General features: G+C 53.6%; 1 protein-coding gene and 1 long non-coding RNA gene across 8 annotated transcripts; one reads left to right on the top strand and one right to left on the bottom strand.

The window, feature by feature from the left end:
- Nucleotides 1–1,111: 1,111 nt before the first annotated feature.
- LOC118969929 (uncharacterized) lies at nt 1,112–5,552 on the bottom strand. Its single transcript, XR_005057737.2, has 3 exons — nt 5,079–5,552; nt 4,892–4,980; nt 1,112–3,460 (listed from the first exon to the last, which is right to left on the bottom strand). It is a non-coding gene; the product is annotated as an uncharacterized lncRNA (long non-coding RNA).
- A 150-nt stretch (nt 5,553–5,702) lies between these two features.
- CCDC9 (coiled-coil domain containing 9) lies at nt 5,703–17,343 on the top strand. Of its 7 annotated transcripts, none has more exons than XM_017663214.3 (15): nt 5,703–5,827; nt 7,471–7,549; nt 7,694–7,798; nt 9,470–9,568; nt 9,759–10,007; nt 11,265–11,348; nt 11,429–11,602; nt 12,205–12,386; nt 13,927–13,973; nt 14,081–14,213; nt 14,594–14,684; nt 14,771–15,167; nt 15,498–15,590; nt 16,581–16,983; nt 17,174–17,343. In XM_017663214.3, the coding sequence occupies exons 2-14, from the start codon at nt 7,547–7,549 to the stop codon at nt 16,682–16,684; spliced, it is 1,761 nt and encodes a 586-aa protein (XP_017518703.2). In that variant the 5' UTR covers nt 5,703–5,827; nt 7,471–7,546; the 3' UTR covers nt 16,685–16,983; nt 17,174–17,343. The 7 variants fall into 7 exon arrangements, with proteins under 7 accessions (XP_017518703.2, XP_017518701.3, XP_036860907.2 ...); XM_017663212.3 differs by lacking the exon at nt 5,703–5,827 and adding an exon at nt 6,104–6,289; XM_017663213.3 differs by lacking the exon at nt 5,703–5,827 and adding an exon at nt 6,106–6,289 and having other exon boundaries at nt 16,581–16,630.
- The last annotated feature ends 199 nt before the right edge of the window (nt 17,344–17,542 follow it).

The raw sequence follows: 17,542 nt of genomic DNA, 5'->3' as shown, positions 1-17,542 counted from the left end.
CGGGGCAGGATTTGTTGCCACAATAAGGAGCACAGACTAGGTGGCTTAAATCACAGAAATTCGTTTGCATGTGATTCTGGAGGCTGGAAGTCCAAGATCCAGGTGTGGGCAGGGCTGGTTTCTTCTGAAGCTTCTCTCTCTGGCTTGTGGATGGCTGCCTTCTCCCGGTCTTCCTGTGGTCACTCCCCATCCATTTACATCCTAATCTCTTTTTATAAGGACACCAGCCCACCCTCATGACTTCGTTTCACTTAATTACCTCTGTAAAAGGCCTCTAGCCAAGTAAGTTCACACTATTAAATATGGGGGTGGGGAGGTTAGAAGTTCAACATATGGATTTGGGGTGGGGCACACATCAGCCCCTGAGACGGGCCATTGTGTTAAAGGGGCTATGAACATTTCTGTACATGGCATGGCTTTTGGTGACTGCACGCATGCATTTCTGTTGGGTAAATCCCTCAGAGTGGATTTGCTGACTCATACCCCGGGAGCCAAACAGTCCACAGCGGCTGGAGCATTTTACATCCCATCCAGCAGTGGGTGAGCGTTCTGGCTGCTCCACATCCTTGTCAGCACTTGACATTGTCAGGCCCTGTCATTTTGAGACATTCTTTTGTGGGTAACTGCAAAGTATTATTTGCATGGTTTTAATGTAACCTGTATTTCCCAGGATGCATCTGCTTTTTTCGAAGGAGAATTGTAGCATGTTTTGTTAATAAGTCAGTTAAGGGTTAGGCACCATTTCTGATAATAATATCACCACTGCCATGCCACTTCTGGTGTCAAAGTCACATCAAAGTGTCTGAGGACAGCATCTGTGTGTGTTGTCCCAGATGTCACATTCAAGCTGGGTCCTTATATATACATTCATACACTCACACATGCTCACTTAACCCTTCCTCAAACATGAATATAAATCTCAAAAATAACATGTATAAAAGTATGTATGGTATAAATAATACACATAAATACAAATATAAAATATATAATAGTTGTAATAAACAACATAAATAACAAACATATATAATATATATAAAATACATAAGTACTTTATAATTAAATGAAATGTTATAATTAAATACAATAAACCTCAAATATATAAAAAGGGTGTTGACAATATTCCACTAGTGAGTGTGTGAATTCTCTTATACTCAAACACATTCATTATAAGTAGGTGAACGTGTTGGACTATTTCTTGATGTTTTCCTGTGTAGTGGTACAAATGTATTTTTACATATGTCTCTTTATTATAAATTAATTTCTAAAAGGTCTTTATGTTACATTAGGTAATTATATTGATTTTTTAAGTGATATATGTAGGTAGGACATACTCTCTAGACATTTCATCTCAGGAAGGTACAGTAATGTTAGGAAAGGGTTGTTATAAAGGGCACTTGGGATTCAATAATGCTGGAAACTGCTGGTCTAGTGGGTTAGTGAGACGCGACGTCTCCATGAGAATCAGGATGCTTTAGCTGTTCAATTAAGTATGGAGACCTACTGTGTGCATGGCCCTGTGCTGGACAGTGCTGGGGACACAATTTGGTCCTTTCTCTGGGGCAGAGACAAGCCCAAACCTGCCCCCACAGGGCTCAGAGTCCAGTGGGGGACACAGATCTGCCCCTGGGCAGTGAGGACCCTGAATGGACAGTGAGAATCCAGGTGGACTGGGACAACCCCAAGGGTCATCTAGCCTGGGGTCAAGGTAAGCCTGGAGGAAGAGGTGTTGCAAGCAGGAAAAGCCTATGTTAATGCCCAGGTAGGAGGGAGAGTGCATTATCTTCAAGGAACCAAAAATTTCATTCAGTGTGGCTACAGTAGGATTTCTCAGCTGCGGCTATGGTGCCCTGAGCAGCCTCCCTCCATCTGAAAGATTCTGTGGAGGGCCGGGCCACGTGGAGGCTGGCAAGTCTCTGAGACTGGGTTCAGATCCTGGCCCTGCCACCGCAGTGGGTTGAATGGCAGCCCCTAAGTTATGTCCACCCAGAACTTCAGATTGTGACCTTATTTGGAATAAGAGTCTTTGCAGGTGTAGTTAGAGTACAGATCTCAGGATGAGATCATCCTGGGCCAGGGTGTGCCTGAAACCTAATCACAGGTGTCCCTGTAAGAGGCAGAAGTGGGGAAGACACAGACGCAGAGAGGAAGGCCGTGCGAAGACCCAGACAGAGACAGGAGTGACATGCCCATAAGCCAAGACTGCGAAGACTCTCCAGCGGCTCCCAGAAGCTGGGAGAGGCAGGGAACAAATTCCTCCTCAGAGCCTCCAGAAGGAACCAACCCTGCTGACACCTTGATTCCAGACTTCTGGCCTCCAGGACGGTGAGAGGATACATTTCTGCTGTCTGAAGTCACACCATTTGTAGTAATTTGCTATGGCAGCCCCAGGAAACAAAGATAGCTGCTTAGCAGCTGGCACACCTTGGGTAGGGGACGCTCACTGAGCCTGCTGTCCTCTCTGCAAAATGGGTACAAACAAGGCACTTACCTTTCAGGACAATGATAACGGACTATAAGAGAGTGTTCCCTTCACCAAAAGTTAGCAAACATTTGTGCGCTGGACTATTTGATTTTGTGGTGGTGGGGGGTTTAGGTCACAGTAGTGACAGTTCAATGCACCCTTTGTGGCTAGGCACTGCTTTTGGTGCCTCTGGCTGCCCCTAAACAACACACACTTATGTTCTTACACTTTTGGGGGTTTGAGGTGCAAAATCAACTTCACGGGCCCAGATCAAGGTGTCAGCAAGGCCAGGCTCCCAGATCAGGAGCTTCAAGGGCACAATCAGTTTACTTACCTTTTCAAGTCCATTTTTCAGCTGTGTTCTTTGCACGTCTGTAAAGTCCCTTTTGCTGTATAAATGAACATTCACAGGGGCAGGGGCAGGATGTGGCCATCTTTGGGCCCTTCCACACCCAGTAGCCCAGTGGGGTGGGCCCTTACCCTCACTTTACAGATGAGGACACCAAGGTTCAGAAAAGTTAAGTAACTGCCTCAGGGTCCCACAGCTCCAGTCGGGATCTGAACCCAGGCATCCTGGGCGCAGAGCCCCTGCTCTTCTCTCTCTCCACACTACCTCTCTGCAGTCAAGCAGCCCCAGGTTCAGATTCTACGTCAGCCTGCTGAGTAGCTGATGACTTAGGGCCAGTGCCATCAGCTCTCTGGGCCTGTGTCTGCATCTTTAAAATAGGGGTGAGCCTGCTCACCTCCTTGGCTGGCTGGGAGGGGGGAGGAGATCACGACTGTTTGGGACTTGAGCCCGTGGCTTGGCTCCAGGCAGGTTACCCACTCAGGGGTAGCTTAACTGACCTTTGGATTCTTGCTGTGTCTCCCTGTCCTCACTGGCAAAGTGGAAATAATGATGAACACCCTTAGGTGCTCAGAGTGCTGGTGCAAAATGCTGAGTGCCTCAAGCAGAGAGTGTCAGGGTCCAGCTCGCTCCTAATGCCATCTTCCGGTCTCCTGTAGACATACAGAAAGTGCCCAGCTTCACTTTTTAATCAGCGAGAGGCAACTCAAACTACATCGGGACACCTCCCTTTGGTCAGCAGACTGGAAAAGATGAAAAAATGATAAAACGCAGTGTTGGTGAAGCTATGGGGAAGCGTGCACTCCTGTCCCGCTTGGCGGAGTGGAAGTGGGCCCAACTTCTTTGCTGAGCCACCACCATCAGAGGTGGCTTTACTGTGAGGCAGATGGAATGTAAGCTCTGGGACTTCCATTTCCATGACTCTGTCCAACACCCTGGGAGGTGCCTGTGGTGTACCTCCCTGAAGTGCTCTTTTATTCTCTTTCTTCAAGAGGGATTCCAACTTTGTTTAAACTTTAGGTCCTGTGCACCTTGGGTCCGCCTCTGCCCATTTTTACTGGGATGTAAAAATGTGAATTAGCCTTTGATCCAGTAATTTGTCTTCTTAGAAGCTATAATCATGGTCTCCATTTATTGAGAACTTACAATTTTTCAGATCGGTGCCAGGCACTTTATGTGTATTCATTCATTAATCCATTGAATTCTGTACACCAAACCTAGCAGGGAGGTGCTATGATATCTAGTTTCTCTATGAAGAAGCTCAAGTCCAGATAGGTTTCATATATTGCTCAAGGTCACACAGCTGGTAAGTGACAGAAACAGGATTCACACCCAGCTCTTCTGGCCTCAGAGAGCATGCTTCTTAACCATGACATTACGAGTCCTTTTTGAGCAAGTTCCAGATTATATACTCACAAAGATGTGTGCCCACAGAACTTCAATGCAACATTGTTGGCAATCTCCCTAAATTGTAAACTCAAATGCCCATGAGACCTGGTGGGACGAATTAAGGCCCATCTCTAGGGTGGAATATCACACAGCAGTGTGAAATATTGTCAACCATCCATTGTTAAGTTGAAGATATAGAAGTTCAGTTCAGTATACTTTTTGTTTTATAAAAAGGGCAGAAGATAGCAGTAATAAAGATGCACTCATTCAGTAGGCAAACATTATTTGAGAGCCTACTATGTACGACACACTGTTGGTGGCACTGGGGACATAGCAAGGTATAAAACAGTATAATGGAGACAGATAAGGAACAAGTAAGTGAATAAAACATATGGCAGTTTAGAGGGTGAATAATAAAATGGAGAAATAAAGTTGGAAGAGGAAAAGGGATGAGAGGTTTTGCAATTTTCAAAGAAGTGGTTTCAAGCAAGGTCCCTAAGAGGAGGTGATGTTGAATAAAGAGCTTGAAGAAGTGATGCAGTGAACTTAGGAGGTTATTTGGGGACAAGAGAATTAAGTTGTATGTGTAAGAGCAAGTCTCTTTGAAGGGCTGTTAACAGCAACCACATTAGGGGCAAGGGATTTCCAGGTACTTCCACTTTCCATGTTTTAAATCACAAAATAAAGTTACTTACAAACTCACAGAATCCGTCTGCCCTCTTACAGCTATCATCACCTCTGGCAAGGGTATTCTGTAGCATTTATCGCAGAAAAACAGAGAAACCTGGAGAAACAGGTTTATTATGGCTAAGTTTTGGTTAATGCATGTGACTCCCTGGGCTCTGTAGTGAAATTCAGCTGATCTTTCTCTGAGCTGCTTACAGTTTCTGGAATGCACCAAGTTCATTCACCACGGGGCCTTTGCACAGGTTGTGTCCTCTGCTTGGACTCGCTCTTATCCTCAGGCCTCTCCTCCTGCCCCTCTCGCAAGCTATCTCCCCCATTTCTGTTTCTGTTATTTCACATTTACTTTTCACGTTACTTCACATTCTCGGAAAGGCAGGGATGGGGTCAGCCTTGCTCATTGCTTTAACCTCTGCTCCTCCCCATCGCCTCCAGCCCAGAGCCTGGCACTTCGGCGCAGATTTAGAGAATGAAGGAAAGATTCTATCTGTTGGAAATTTTAAGCTTCTACAACTAACTCTAAGGTTTCATTGGCAAGAGAGTGAGGAATGCCTCCACCTACCCCCAGCACAAGCTGGCAGGTCAGGCTTCCAGGAGCCACTGCCCAGTGCCTGGCACTCATTTACTGGAGTCAGAAAAAAAGGGGAAGCAGGTAGAAGCTAGAGAGAGGATGGTGTTTTTCCCTTCCCTGTAAAGAGGTAATCCGGGCAGAAACTGAACAGGCTTCCAGAACACCCTTGGGGACTAGCTCTAACCACTCCCGCCTCCATCTGCGGGGGCGCGGCGCCTTTAAGGCTCCCGGAAACGGGCCGACAGGACCGGAAGTGGCCCTCTTTAGTTCCCTTCTTCACGTGGTGCCGGCGGGAAGTGACGCGCGTGACCCGGGAGCTGCAGACTCGGAGGCCGTCGGAGCCAGAGTAGCGGACGCCGCTGGGTCTCCGGGACAGGTGACCGAGGGAAGGGGCCGGGAGCGCACCCGGAGAGGGAGGGGCCTGATGCCCCACGTTGGGGGAGTGAGAGCTGGCTGGGTGGCGAGCTGCCGCGGGGGCGGGGCCAGAGTACTCTGCGGGGGGCGGGGACAGGATGCCCACATGGAAGCTAGAGGGGCCCTGGCGGGGCCGGACGTCGGCTAGTGGGCAGGGCCCGGGCAGGCCGGGCTGCGGGGAGTGGGGCGAGGCCGTTGCATGGGTGGGCAGTTGGAGGCGGGACCGAAAAGTTGTGTTTGGGCTTGGGGCGGGGCCAAAATGTTGCCCGGCTGGCTGGGGGCGGTGTCGGAGTGCTGGCCGAATGCACTGCGGGCGGGGCCAGAAAGTTTTGCTAGTGCTTGAAGCGGCTCCACATCGTTGGCCTGGAAGCCACGGGTGGACACGGAGGCTTAACGCAGAAGTGTGGGCGGATCAAAGTTGGAGGTGAGCCAGGGGCGGGGCCTGAGTGTTGGCTGGGAGTCCTGGGGGTGGAGCCAGGAAGTTTTGCTGGAGTCAGGGGTGCGGCCAGAACGTAGGCGGGGAAGCCTTTCCGGGACCCAGAGCTTAGGCTGGGTTCCCCGGCAGCGGGGATAGATACTAACACGACGGGGTTGGGGGATGACGAGAAGCTTGGCTGAGCAAATTGGAGGCGGGGCCAGAGCGCTGGTTGGAGAGCTGGTGGGGGAGGGGGGACAGGACCGGTGTAATAACGCAAGAAGGGGGCGGGTTCGGGCTGTTGCCTGGGAATCCAGGGGGCGGGGCCTGAGTTGGCTGGGAAAGGCAGAAGCGGGTCCAGATTATGACGCAGGCGTGTGGGCGGGGCCAGAAAGTTTGTGTGGGTCGGGGCGGGGCTGTGGCGTTTCCAACCGGGTCAAGGCTGGAGTTATTCCCTGGAAAGCCTTAGGCGCGCGGGGAAGCTTTGTCAGCTCCCAGGAGGTTAAGAGTATTAACTGGGGAGGTCAAGCCAGACCCAGAAAGCCTCGTCAGTGGGTAACGGGCCTATTTTCGGAATCTTTGTTGGGTGCGGGAAGGCAGCCGTTCTTGTCTTGAGATGCTTGGGGCTGGGACAACTCTGATGGAGGCGTGGGTTTAGAATATTCTCTGAGGGTCCCTTTAGTTTATAGGAGTTAGGGGTTAGGGCTTTTTTTTGAGTGTGGGGTAATGGGACGGTTCTGACATTTTCCTGAGGAAGAGGCGGACCTAGAGTGTTTATGGGGATGTTAATGGCACCAGAATGGGCACAGAGAGTTGGGCCCTCTTGTACAGGTTACTCGGGATGAAGGCTTAGATTAAAACTCCCAACAGAGGGATGTGGAGGCTGGACTAGAATTTTCCTGTGGAAGGGGATGTTTCCTTCAGCGGTGGGGCGGGGCCAGAACTTTCCCAGGGTGGGTGTGACTCAAGTGTTTACATAGGAATGGATGGGCCCAACTATTCACGAGGGTTTTTTTTTTTTTTGCAAGTAAGGGGCAGGATAGCACCTTAAAGTAGGGGTGAGATGAGGGCTAGAATTTTTGTGGGGTGCAGGTGTTTGTGTTTGAGAAGAGCCTCTGGTACGGGAGAGGTAGAAACAGATTGGAGGGGCATGGGCATTGGCTTAGTCCGTCTGTTCCTTCTTCCCTCAGGGGTGCTGTGTTCAGATTCTGCAAGGGAATTTTTCTGGGACCCTGGCCTCCCTTTTCTGGGACCCTGGCCAGTGGAATGGTGAGATGGCAAGTGGGGTCTCCAGTCTGAGCTTTGGGGTGGGGGCTTGGGCGGAGGGGGATGCAAGACTCAGACCCTGGGTTGAATATCCCTGGGATGAGTGCAGGTTTTTCCTGCCCTCTGTCAGTTGTTTCCGTGTCTCAGGCAGCTGCACTGGATCTGAAATCGAAGGAGGAGAAGGATGCTGAGTTGGACAAAAGGATCGAGGCTCTTCGGAGAAAGAATGAGGCCCTTATTCGGCGCTACCAGGTGCCCTAGCCCTGCCCTGGGAGACCCTATCCCCTCTCCTCCCAGCAGTGAGTTTCCCTGACCTCTCCCTTCCTTAAAACTTTTCATGGCTCCCCATCACTTTCAGGACAAAAGCCAAAGGCCTTAGCCTGGAATTCCTTCCTTCATGCCATCATCTAGCACTCATTCACAGATACTCACCAAGATTGCTTCACTGTACCAGGCCCTGTGCTGAATGGTGCTGGGGAAATAACTGTGACAGACACAGCCCTGGGCCTGCCCTCCCAAAGTTCCCAGTCCAGTGGGGGCACAGACCTGTCTGCAGTCAGTGATGACCCAGAGTGGGCAAGGCTGAGACTGGGGAGTTCAGGAGTCTCTGGGAGCCTGTGTCTCAGGCAGCTGCACTGAATCTGAGGAGGGGTCTTCTTTAAACAAAAAAAATAAATAAATAATGCATATTGAGATTCTGTTGTATGCTAGATAGTGTTTTAATGTTCCAGTGTAGGGGATATTAGGGAGGGCTTCCTGGAGGAGGGGATTTTGAGACCTGAAGGGTGAGCCAGTTGAGGAGGAGACCAGAACACGTATCAAGAAAAGGGAACAGTTTGTGCAAAAACTTAGACCTTCAAGTTGGAGAGTCGGTTGGGGAATATTGACTTGGAGAGGTCAACAGGGGCCAGACTAAGAGGGCACTGGGGAGCCATGGAGGGCTTTGAGCAGGAGTGGGACCAGGTCAAAATAGTTTTTTAGGAAGACTCCCCTCTGGTTGCTATGGGGTGGCAGGTGGGGGGAGGTGGTACTGGAGATAAGAGACCAAGGAAGAAGCTGAGGCAGGGACCTCGGGTGGAGAGAAGGTACTTGGCCAGTGACAGGGCCGTTGGGAGGGACTCAGTGATTCACGGGCAGTGGTGAGAGTCAGGGAGAGGGAGAGAGGAGAGAGTCCAGGGCAAGGTCCAGGTTCCTGTTAAAGGTGACAGAGTAGGTGGTAGAGCTGTCCTTGAGATGGACCCTGGGAGGAGGAGTGTGTTTCATTTATTCATTTTTCATGCATTCATTCATTAAAAAAAAGCATTGAATTTCTCCTGTGTGCTAGGCACATTTTAGGCTCAGGGTATATATATCAGTGAACAAAACAGATAACCCTGTCCTAGGGCAGATTCTGTTTTGGGATGGGGGTTGGACAATGAGCAGAATACACATAATGCCAGGTGGTGACTGGGGGAAGGGATGAGGGAATGGCAGGGGACCTGATCAGGGAAAGCCTCCCTGAGAAGGACATTTGAGTAGAGACCGAAGGGGATGAGGGACTGAAGGAGCTCTGCAGGCCGAGTGTTCGGCAGAGGAAACCACAGGTACAGAGGACCAGGTGCAAGTCTGAACGTGGTATGTTCTAGGAGCAGAGTGAGCAGTGGGGAGAGGGTGGGAGATGAGGTCAGGGTGCTGAGGCCAGACCCTGTCATGCCCCAAGGGCTGTGGGGAAACTTTTGGCTCTTCCTTGGAGATGGGTGCCGTAGGAGGGTTCTGAGCAGGGGAACAGCGCTACAGGAAGGTGCTGATGTGACCAGCTTTCTTGTTGAGAGCTCAGGAGAGAGGCCTGGGCTGGGGCCACGCTTGGTGGAGATTCTGGGCCGTGGGGACCCAGCTGGCGCCCAGGACCCCTGACACAGCCCTTCCTCTGATGTTTGCCCCCAGGAGATTGAGGAGGATCGTAAAAAAGCCGAACTGGATGGAGTGGCAGTGACAGCTCCGCGGAAAGGCCGTGCAGTGGAGGAGAATGTGGCAGTAGAGGTGGTGAGCTCCACACCAGGGTGGGGTACTTGGGAGGACAGGGACTGGGAGAGTTGAGGCCGGACACCCAGGAGCGCTCCCAGCGGCCCCACACCCTGTGGGTGGGCTTGGAGTGGGCAGCTGCCCCCTGGGCCTGGGGTGTCCCAGTCTCCCTGCCCCAGGGACTGTACTTTTTCTCCTTGTCCCCTTCCAGGAGAAGAACGTGGGTCCCTCCAGGAGGGCTCCTGGGACTCCTCGGCCCCCAGGGGCCAGCAAGGGAGCCCGGACCACCCCACAGCAGGGAGGCCGGGCTGGCATGGGCCGGGCATTCCACTGCTGGGAGGACAGTCCTGGTGAGCAGCCTCGAGGAGGAACTGGGGGCCGTGGTCGGAGGGGCCGGGCCAGAGGGTCCCCTCATCTCTCCAGAGCTGGCGATGCCACAGCAGCCGACCGCAAATCCAAGGTGGGTGCCAGAGGGAGCTGGCTGAGGTGGTCTCCCGTCTTGTTTCTCTAGTTCTACTCTCAGACCATTTTCCTGTCCATCTTTCTGTCTGTCTCTTCTCACCTGCATCTAGCTCCTCCTCTCCCAGCCAGTGCCCGAGTCTGCTTCCCGGTCTCCCTCCTCTTCGCTGTCCAGTGCTTGCTTGCCCACCTGCCCTCCCTTGCATCTCTGCTCTCCGTGGTTCTGTCTGTCTGTCTGTCTCTGGTGGGCTCTGATTATCGTGCACACCCCCTGTTGGTCTCACTCCTTGGATTTGTTTAGGGAGCAGTGGTGTTCTCATTGTAACTGCTTCTGCCACTCATATGCTCAGGTTAGCAGGGTGGGAGGCCGTGTAGCATAGTGGCTTAGAGCCCACCCTGAACTTGGTGTCAGCCTGGTTCTGTTAGTTCCCTGAGCTTGGGCAGCTCACTTCTCCGGGAGGTTCCGGGCAGCTCACTTCCACGGGAGGTTCTGGTTCTCACTCTGAGGTGGGAATGATAATCAGGTTTAAAGGTTATGGTCAGCATTGTGTGACATCAGGTGTTGAAACTCTCAGAGGAAGTGCTGAGTGAATGTAACTTAGAAATGTTTATTATTTGTACACACTAGGCTACTGTAGCAAAAAGAACCCCAAATGCCCTAGCATAAACTAAGTGGAAGTTTATTTCTCTCTTGTGTGCTGAGCCCTGGGAATGAAAACTTCATCCCCAGCAGCTTGGCCATGTGCTCATCTAAAATTCTCTTAGGGTGGCTTGGGGGTGGGGGTCACCCAGCCACCTGCCAAGTTATTCCTCTTTATTACTGCCATTATTACTGTGGAAACTAGGAGGCATTGGGATCACCAACCCCTCTTTCAGGGTCAGCGTTTTGCCAGAAAGATTATTACAATGAAAGGTTACAAAGCACAGTCAGCAAAGGGAAGAGGCGCACGGGCTGAAGTCTGGAGGAAACCAGAACGCTGGAGACTGGGGCCCAGGGTTTTTTTGGGGCCTGGTCATGTGGGTGCCCTCTGCCTAGTCCGTACCCAGAATCCACACCCCCGGAAGGAAAGCAGGTGGTCGGCATACACCGTGGTATTTGCGCAGACAGTAAAGGCCGGTGAGCCTGAGCGCCAGGCAAGGGCCCGCTGTGAAAGCCAGCCGAAGGAGAGAGGCTCAGGCCCGCCGTGTTAACCCCTCGGCACAAATGGTAACACACACTCAGGTCCTGATGCCCAGGGTCTGTGTCATCCTCCTCCAGGAGTGGGAGGAGCGGCGCAGGCAGAACATCGAGAAGATGAACGAAGAGATGGAGAAGATTGCAGAGTATGAGCGCAACCAGCGGGTCAGTGCCACCAGCATCCCTTCGCGCGGCAGAGCCGCCAGGCCCCGTGAGCCTGCTAACCCCACACCCTGTGGCCGCAGGAAGGCGTGCTGGAGCCCAACCCCGTGCGGAACTTCCTGGATGACCCCCGACGACGCAGCGGGCCCCTGGAGGAGCCTGAGCGGGACCGCCGGGAAGGCAGCCGCCGGCACGGGCGTAACTGGGGGGGTCCCGACTTCGAGCGGGTGCGCTGCGGCCTCGAGCAGGAGCGGCAGGTAGGAGCTGGCATTCTGCAGCCAGCATCTCGTTTCAGCAGCATATGCTTAGTGGGGGTGCAAATGTCAGGCACAGCTGCGAGTGAGACTGAGCAGAGAGGCCGCCTCCTTGCACTCCCGTCTCCAGCCCTAGTCTCTTGTGGGTTCTTGTGCTGTCACTGTGCGCCTACCTTTTCACAGCCTCATGGCCTGTTCTGGTGACGTCCTCTCCTTACTAACGCTCATGATGTTCCCTGGGCACCTGCTGGGCGCCGGCACTGTCTCAGGTGCTAAGTTGTGAACAAGGCAGAGCCACTGCCCTATTGAAGTTTATTCTGGTGGTTAGTAAGTGGGTATAAAGAAGATGTCAGGTGATGCCAAAGGTTGTGAAGAAAGATTCAGTAGGGGTAGGGGACAGAAAAGTAGAGGGGGTACTGTCTTCAGAGGGACCTGGGCTGCCCTCTGAGGAGGTGGCAGGTGAGCAGACCTGGTTCTAGTCTCTGCCCTGTCACCTCCTCCTGTGTGGTCTTGAGCAGGTGGCTGTATCCCCGAGCTCAGAGGGAATGGGGTGGGGTGGGGTGGGTTGTAGAACGGGGCCTTGACCGTCTGTCCACTGGGGACAGGGCCGCCGGGCCGGCATGGGCGGTGCTCAGGACATGACACTCTCCATGACGGGCCGTGAGCGTTCGGAGTACCTGCGCTGGAAGCAGGAGAGGGAGAAGATTGACCAAGAGCGGCTGCAGAGACACCGCAAGCCCACTGGCCAGTGGCGGCGCGAGTGGGACGCTGAGAAGACTGATGGAATGTGAGTCCCCACTTGCCTGTTTAGCCCATTCTGGGGTTCAGGCCGAGGGGAGCAGCTACTGGGGAAATGCTGGTCCTGGCAAATGCAGGGCGAGGAAGGGACACGCTTTCCCCATTCTATTAGCCAACAGGCCCAGCTGTGGCCGGGAATTAAGTTGCCACTCTCACGGGTGGTACTGCCGGTATGGATGTCAGGTCTAATGCAGGGAGGGCCTGAGGAATTGATAACAGATAGACCTTTGTGTCCTTCCTTCATCCCTCTAATCTATCCCCCACAAACCCGAGCCCTTTGTTCTGGTGGCATTAGTATCTTCAAGTCCTACTGTGTCCTCTTTTGGGTCTCCGGGAACATCCAGTTAGTCCAACTTAAAGGCATCATTGCATCATTGACAGGAGGACCAAGGTCCTACCAAGGGTGGAGAAGGTTCTAAAAGAGCGGAATGGCAGTCTTAGGATCCGCAACTATAGTTCTCACCCTGTTCTCCATCCTTCGCTGCACTGGAGGTTTGCACACCCGTAAGTCTGTCAGTGCCAGCTAGAGGAGGAGGGCTCTTCTCCAGGTCTGGTGGTTGGGATGTGCATTTTGGGATTGTGAACTAAGCTGGTGCAAGCATGCGAAATATTTTGCATAGATACTGTAGCTGATCTTAGATATAGGCAGCTGAGCTTTTTGGGAAATGTTCACAGGGTTAACAACAAGAAAGTAATTGTTTTCTTCTTGGTGTCCCCAGAGCAGCTTCTAAGAAGCTTCTTTAACGTGTGTTGATTTCATCAGCAAATGTTTGAGTCCTTCGGTGTGTCACGCAAGGTTCTAGGTTATGGGGACACAGCAGTGAACAAAACACTTCTGTTTTCATGGAACTGAGAGACTAGTTGGAAAGATGGGCAATCAACAGATCTTAACAGCGGCTCATGAAGAATGAAGCATGGTGTGGAGAGGAATGGGAGCTGTTGTTTTAGACTCCGATGATGTATGTCATAGTATATGATTACGTTAGAGGTGGTTTAGGAAGGCCTCTGAGTTGACGCCTGAAGGAGGTGAGAGAGAGGGTCATTGAAAGATCTGGGGAAGATTGTCAGCAGGAGCAGAAGGTGCAGAGGCCCTGAGACGAGCTCTGTGTGGCAGGAAAATCTGCTTAGCTGGCAAGCTGAGAGAGGAAGTGACAGGATCACACACTTTGCAAATTTTTGTTCTGATGGTCAAATACTGATTTTTTTTTTTATTAAGGTATCATTGATATGCACTCTTATGAAGGTTTTACAGGAAAAACAATGTGGTTGCTACATTCACCCGTATTGTCAAGTCCCCCCCATACCCCATTGCAGTCACTGTCCATCAGTGTCAAATACTGAATTTTTTTTCTGTACTTGTTATTATGTTGTCAGATTTGCCTCTTGTCCATCACCTGACCCTGTCCCCCTTTCCAATCAGTGACCGTCTCTCCTTCTATGGTACTGATTTCTGACACTTGCCCTCATCCCTTCCCTCCTGTCCCCACTGTTCCCCCAGCTGCCCGCTCACCCCCTTTCTTTTTCCCCAGGTTCAAGGATGGCCCAGCTGCTGCCCTCGAACCATCGCACCGCTATGGTGAGTGGGTGTTCCTGAGTGGGGCGAGGCAGCTGGTTGGGCCAAGTGAGGGGGCAGGGGTGGTTGGTGCTGTGCCCCCTGCCCCTGATTGCTAGGTTTTGTTGCAGATGACCAGGCCTGGGCCCGGCCACCCAAGCCCCCCACTTTCCGGGAGTTCCTGTCCCAGCACAAAGCAGAGGTCAGCCGCAGGAGGAGGAAGAGCAGCCGACCCCAGACCAGGGCAGCCCCCCGTGCCTACAGGTGCGACACCCTTTTCCCTGGTGTGTGCGCCGCCACCGTGAGTCTGTGCGGCTCTCTCTGGCTGCGCTCTGACGTGTGTGTGGTGCGTCGGTCTGTGCTGTCTTGGCCCTGTCTCTTGGTCACTTGTCTCCCTATGGGTCAGGGATTTGGTTTTAGGGGGTTGGGGCCTTTACCTCATCTCCCTCCCATCTCAACTTCTCCCTCTCCATTTACCTGTTCCTGACGCCTGGGGACACGTGCCCACCATTCCCTCCTCAGTGTACCAGCATCCCCAGTCCTCACCTGGGAATCCTGAAGCTTTTCTCTGGGGAGGAGCCAGAGGTGGGAAGCTCCGTCTTCCTGTTCACCCGGGCCTCATGCCTTCCCTGTGTCCCCTCCAGTGACCACGATGACCGCTGGGAGACGAAGGAGGCAGTGTCCCCAGCCCCTGAGGCCCCACAGACCCCTCCTCCTGAGGAGACACCCACGCAAGTAAGGCGGGCTGTCATCCCTGGGTGGGGGTGTGGGGGTGCTCAGGGCCCGCACCCTCTTCCCGACCTGCCTTTTGTTCCCCACAGCCACCCGAGACCCCAGCCCCTGCCCACCGGCCTCCAGAGGATGAGGGGGAGGAGGAGCAGGAGGAGGCGGTAGAGGAAGACGACGGGGAGGATGAGGAATGGGAAGACGTGAGTGAGGACGAGGAGGAGATGGAGGAGGAAGAGGCTGACGGGGAAGAGGAAGAACCAGCGCAAGATCACCAGCTCCGAGAGGCAGCGCCAGCGGGGAGCCCCACCAGTGAGCCGGCAGACGAAGAGCCCTCCAGGCCCGAGGAGCCTCGGCCACGTCCCCAGACCCCGGCCCCGCCTTCCAGTCCTTTCTCGCCCCCTGGGGGCCACCAGCCTGTGTCCGACTGGGGTGAAGAGATGGAGCTGAATTCTCCCCGGACCGCCCACCCGGCTGATGCCCTCTCTCTGGGTGAGGCCTGGCCTTTTGGAAATGCATGAGGCTGGCTCAAGGGGTGCATGGGCAGGGGAGACCCTCGGGCTGGGCCAGGGAACCCACGTGCCCTACTGCCCTGGTGGCAAGGGAGCTGCCTGCTTTGTGCACTGTGCCTGCCTCTGGAATGCCCGGTCCCAGGTCCTGCCCCTGCTGTGGGCCAGAGCCCCCTTCCCAATAAAGAGTTCACATCCTCAGATGACATTCCCCAAGTGTTTCCTTGAATCCTCTCTCTCCCAGGGCCTTCTGTCTCGGAGTGGGAGGATATTTGGGGGGGAAGGGGCTTGACTGGTCCTCCACCTTCCCCAGGAGGTGACCAGCCAGCCCCTGCCTCCCTGGAGAGTGGGCCCAGCCTCCCAGGAATCCAGAAGGCTGAAGAGGAGAGGTCTGAGGCAGCTCCAGGTGGGGGAGAGGATGGGACCTGGTGGAGGTGGCTTTCCTCTTCCTCTGGGGCTGACGGCAGGAGGGCTTGGGCTCCATTGGTGTGTGGGGCAGCAGCTGGACCTGGGGGAGAGGTGGGATGCTGGAATGGGGTGGGAATGGAGCCAGTGTCAGAGGGGTGAAGCTAAGGAAGGACTTGGGGCCAGCCAGCTGGGAATTGTGTCTGTGTGGGCCTGGGGGTGTGGAGGTAGAACCAGAATGGGATTAGGATTTAGAGGTGGGTTTCAGCGGTTTGGGAAGTAATCTATAAGCGAGAGAGGGGCTAGGTTCAAAGGGAGGAGCAGAAACTAAAACAGATGCAAGTGAGAAAGGGGAAGGGCAGAGTAATGGATTTTCGCTGTGGGCAGAGTTGAAGTTCAGAGGTGCAACTATCGGGGTAAATAATACAAATGTAGGCCCCCATTAGAATGTTGGGCCTCGCAGATGAGGAGGAAGAGGCTAAATTCTGTTTTTCCACCTCCAGGGGTAGAAGTCAGGTCGCGAACAAGGGACAATATACCCCCCTCCCCTCCATGGATTAGGATTTGGAGCGAGAGCCAGGGAGTGATAAAGACTCAGGAGATGGGCAGTGCAGGGCAGGGGCCTGTAAGGCTGGCATGAAGGAGGTTGGTTTAGGCCTGTGGGGTGGGATCGGAGAGGACAGTTCAGTGTGGTAGGGGAAGCCAGTGTGCCCAGGCCCTTTGTTTTCCTACCACGTGTTGTCCAATTGCCCTGACCTCGCAGTACCAGATTATTTACTCGGTTGGGAACAAGATTCTGTGGGGGGTGTATGTTGATTCGTGCGTCCACTTCGGGGATTAAAGGAGTCTAAGCCCAAAAAACCGTTTAGCGCGGGGTGGGCTGTAGCCTGGCTCGTTTGGGATGAGGGGCGGGGCTCTCCGAGGATGTCCTAGGTCCGGGTAGAGGTTGGGTAAATTACTTCCCGACGCTGACCTCCCCTTCTCTCCCCAGAGGCGGGCCCCGAAGGTCAGGAGACGGCAGAGATCACCGACTTCCAGAGGGTGCGTTTCTGCAAGGTGGTGGCGGCCACATCGCCACCGGGGACAGCCCGCTGACCGCACCCGCCGACTGCGGCTACGTGCTGTGTACTAACCTCGCACCGCCCTGCCCCTCTATCCTCTGCTTCCGCTACACTCCAGCCAAGAGAGGGTTAAATGTAAGGGGGGAGGAGTCAGGGACAGTGAAAGGGGTGGGGCCAGGGCAATAGTCCTGTCTCACCTGGGATGCTGTGGGACCGGGATGGCTGAGACGCCCGCGAGTCGTTCTCCTATGGAGGCCGTGGGGCTTAGGTGCTGGTCCCCGGGCGGAGTTTCCCGCCTCCAGGAGCCTACATCTGGGGCATGGCAAATAGCCGGTACTTCTGCATTACTCGGACTCCGCCCCGTTTATTATTAAACGCAGTGCTTTTGCTGACCTTTGAACTGTGATTCTGGCAGGGGCAGGCTGGGTTGCTGTGCTTGGCGAGCTTTACCTTGGCAGAAGAGGCGGGAGGAAGGGGTCTTCCTCCACCTCCCTGATACCTATTCCCTCCCCACCTCCCACAGGCCTCCCCGAATTCCTGAAGACGCCGCTGGGAGGGGACTGAAGCTTCCCCGCCTTGATGGGGAGGGGGCGGCAGGAGGGGTTTAGTCTGGATTTCCAGACTCTGCTCTCTCTTCCCCAAAGCCCATTCCGGACCCTAGGGCTAGGGCGAGAAAGAAATTAAGGGACAGTTGCTGCGGAAGTGGTGTGATTGGTGTGTTGGGCGGAACGGGAACGTAGTAAGTTTAGATCTCAGAACACAGAGGGTGGAGGGCCAGGAGGAGGTAGGTCCCCCTGAGGGGCGTGGCTAGCCTGAGCGGGGGCTAGAGTGCTGGTTGAAGGAGTCAGAATAAGGGACAATGTTAGGATGTGAGCTTTGGTTGCAAGAGCTG

Source organism: Manis javanica, chromosome 17 (genome assembly GCF_040802235.1).
Source record: "Manis javanica isolate MJ-LG chromosome 17, MJ_LKY, whole genome shotgun sequence".
NCBI classification, from domain to species: Eukaryota; Metazoa; Chordata; class Mammalia; order Pholidota; family Manidae; genus Manis; species Manis javanica.
This window is presented reverse-complemented; position numbering and strand designations above follow the sequence as displayed.

Bases quoted from the DNA above. Each gene is read 5' to 3' on its own strand.
- CCDC9 (XM_017663212.3), top strand. From the start codon at position 6,168: ATGCACTGCGGGCGGGGCCAGAAAGTTTTGCTAGTGCTTGAAGCGGCT. The intron at 7,550-7,693 runs GTGAGATGGCAA...TCCGTGTCTCAG, and splicing joins GGACCCTGGCCAGTGGAATG to GCAGCTGCACTGGATCTGAA. The intron at 10,008-11,264 runs GTGGGTGCCAGA...ATCCTCCTCCAG, and splicing joins CAGCCGACCGCAAATCCAAG to GAGTGGGAGGAGCGGCGCAG.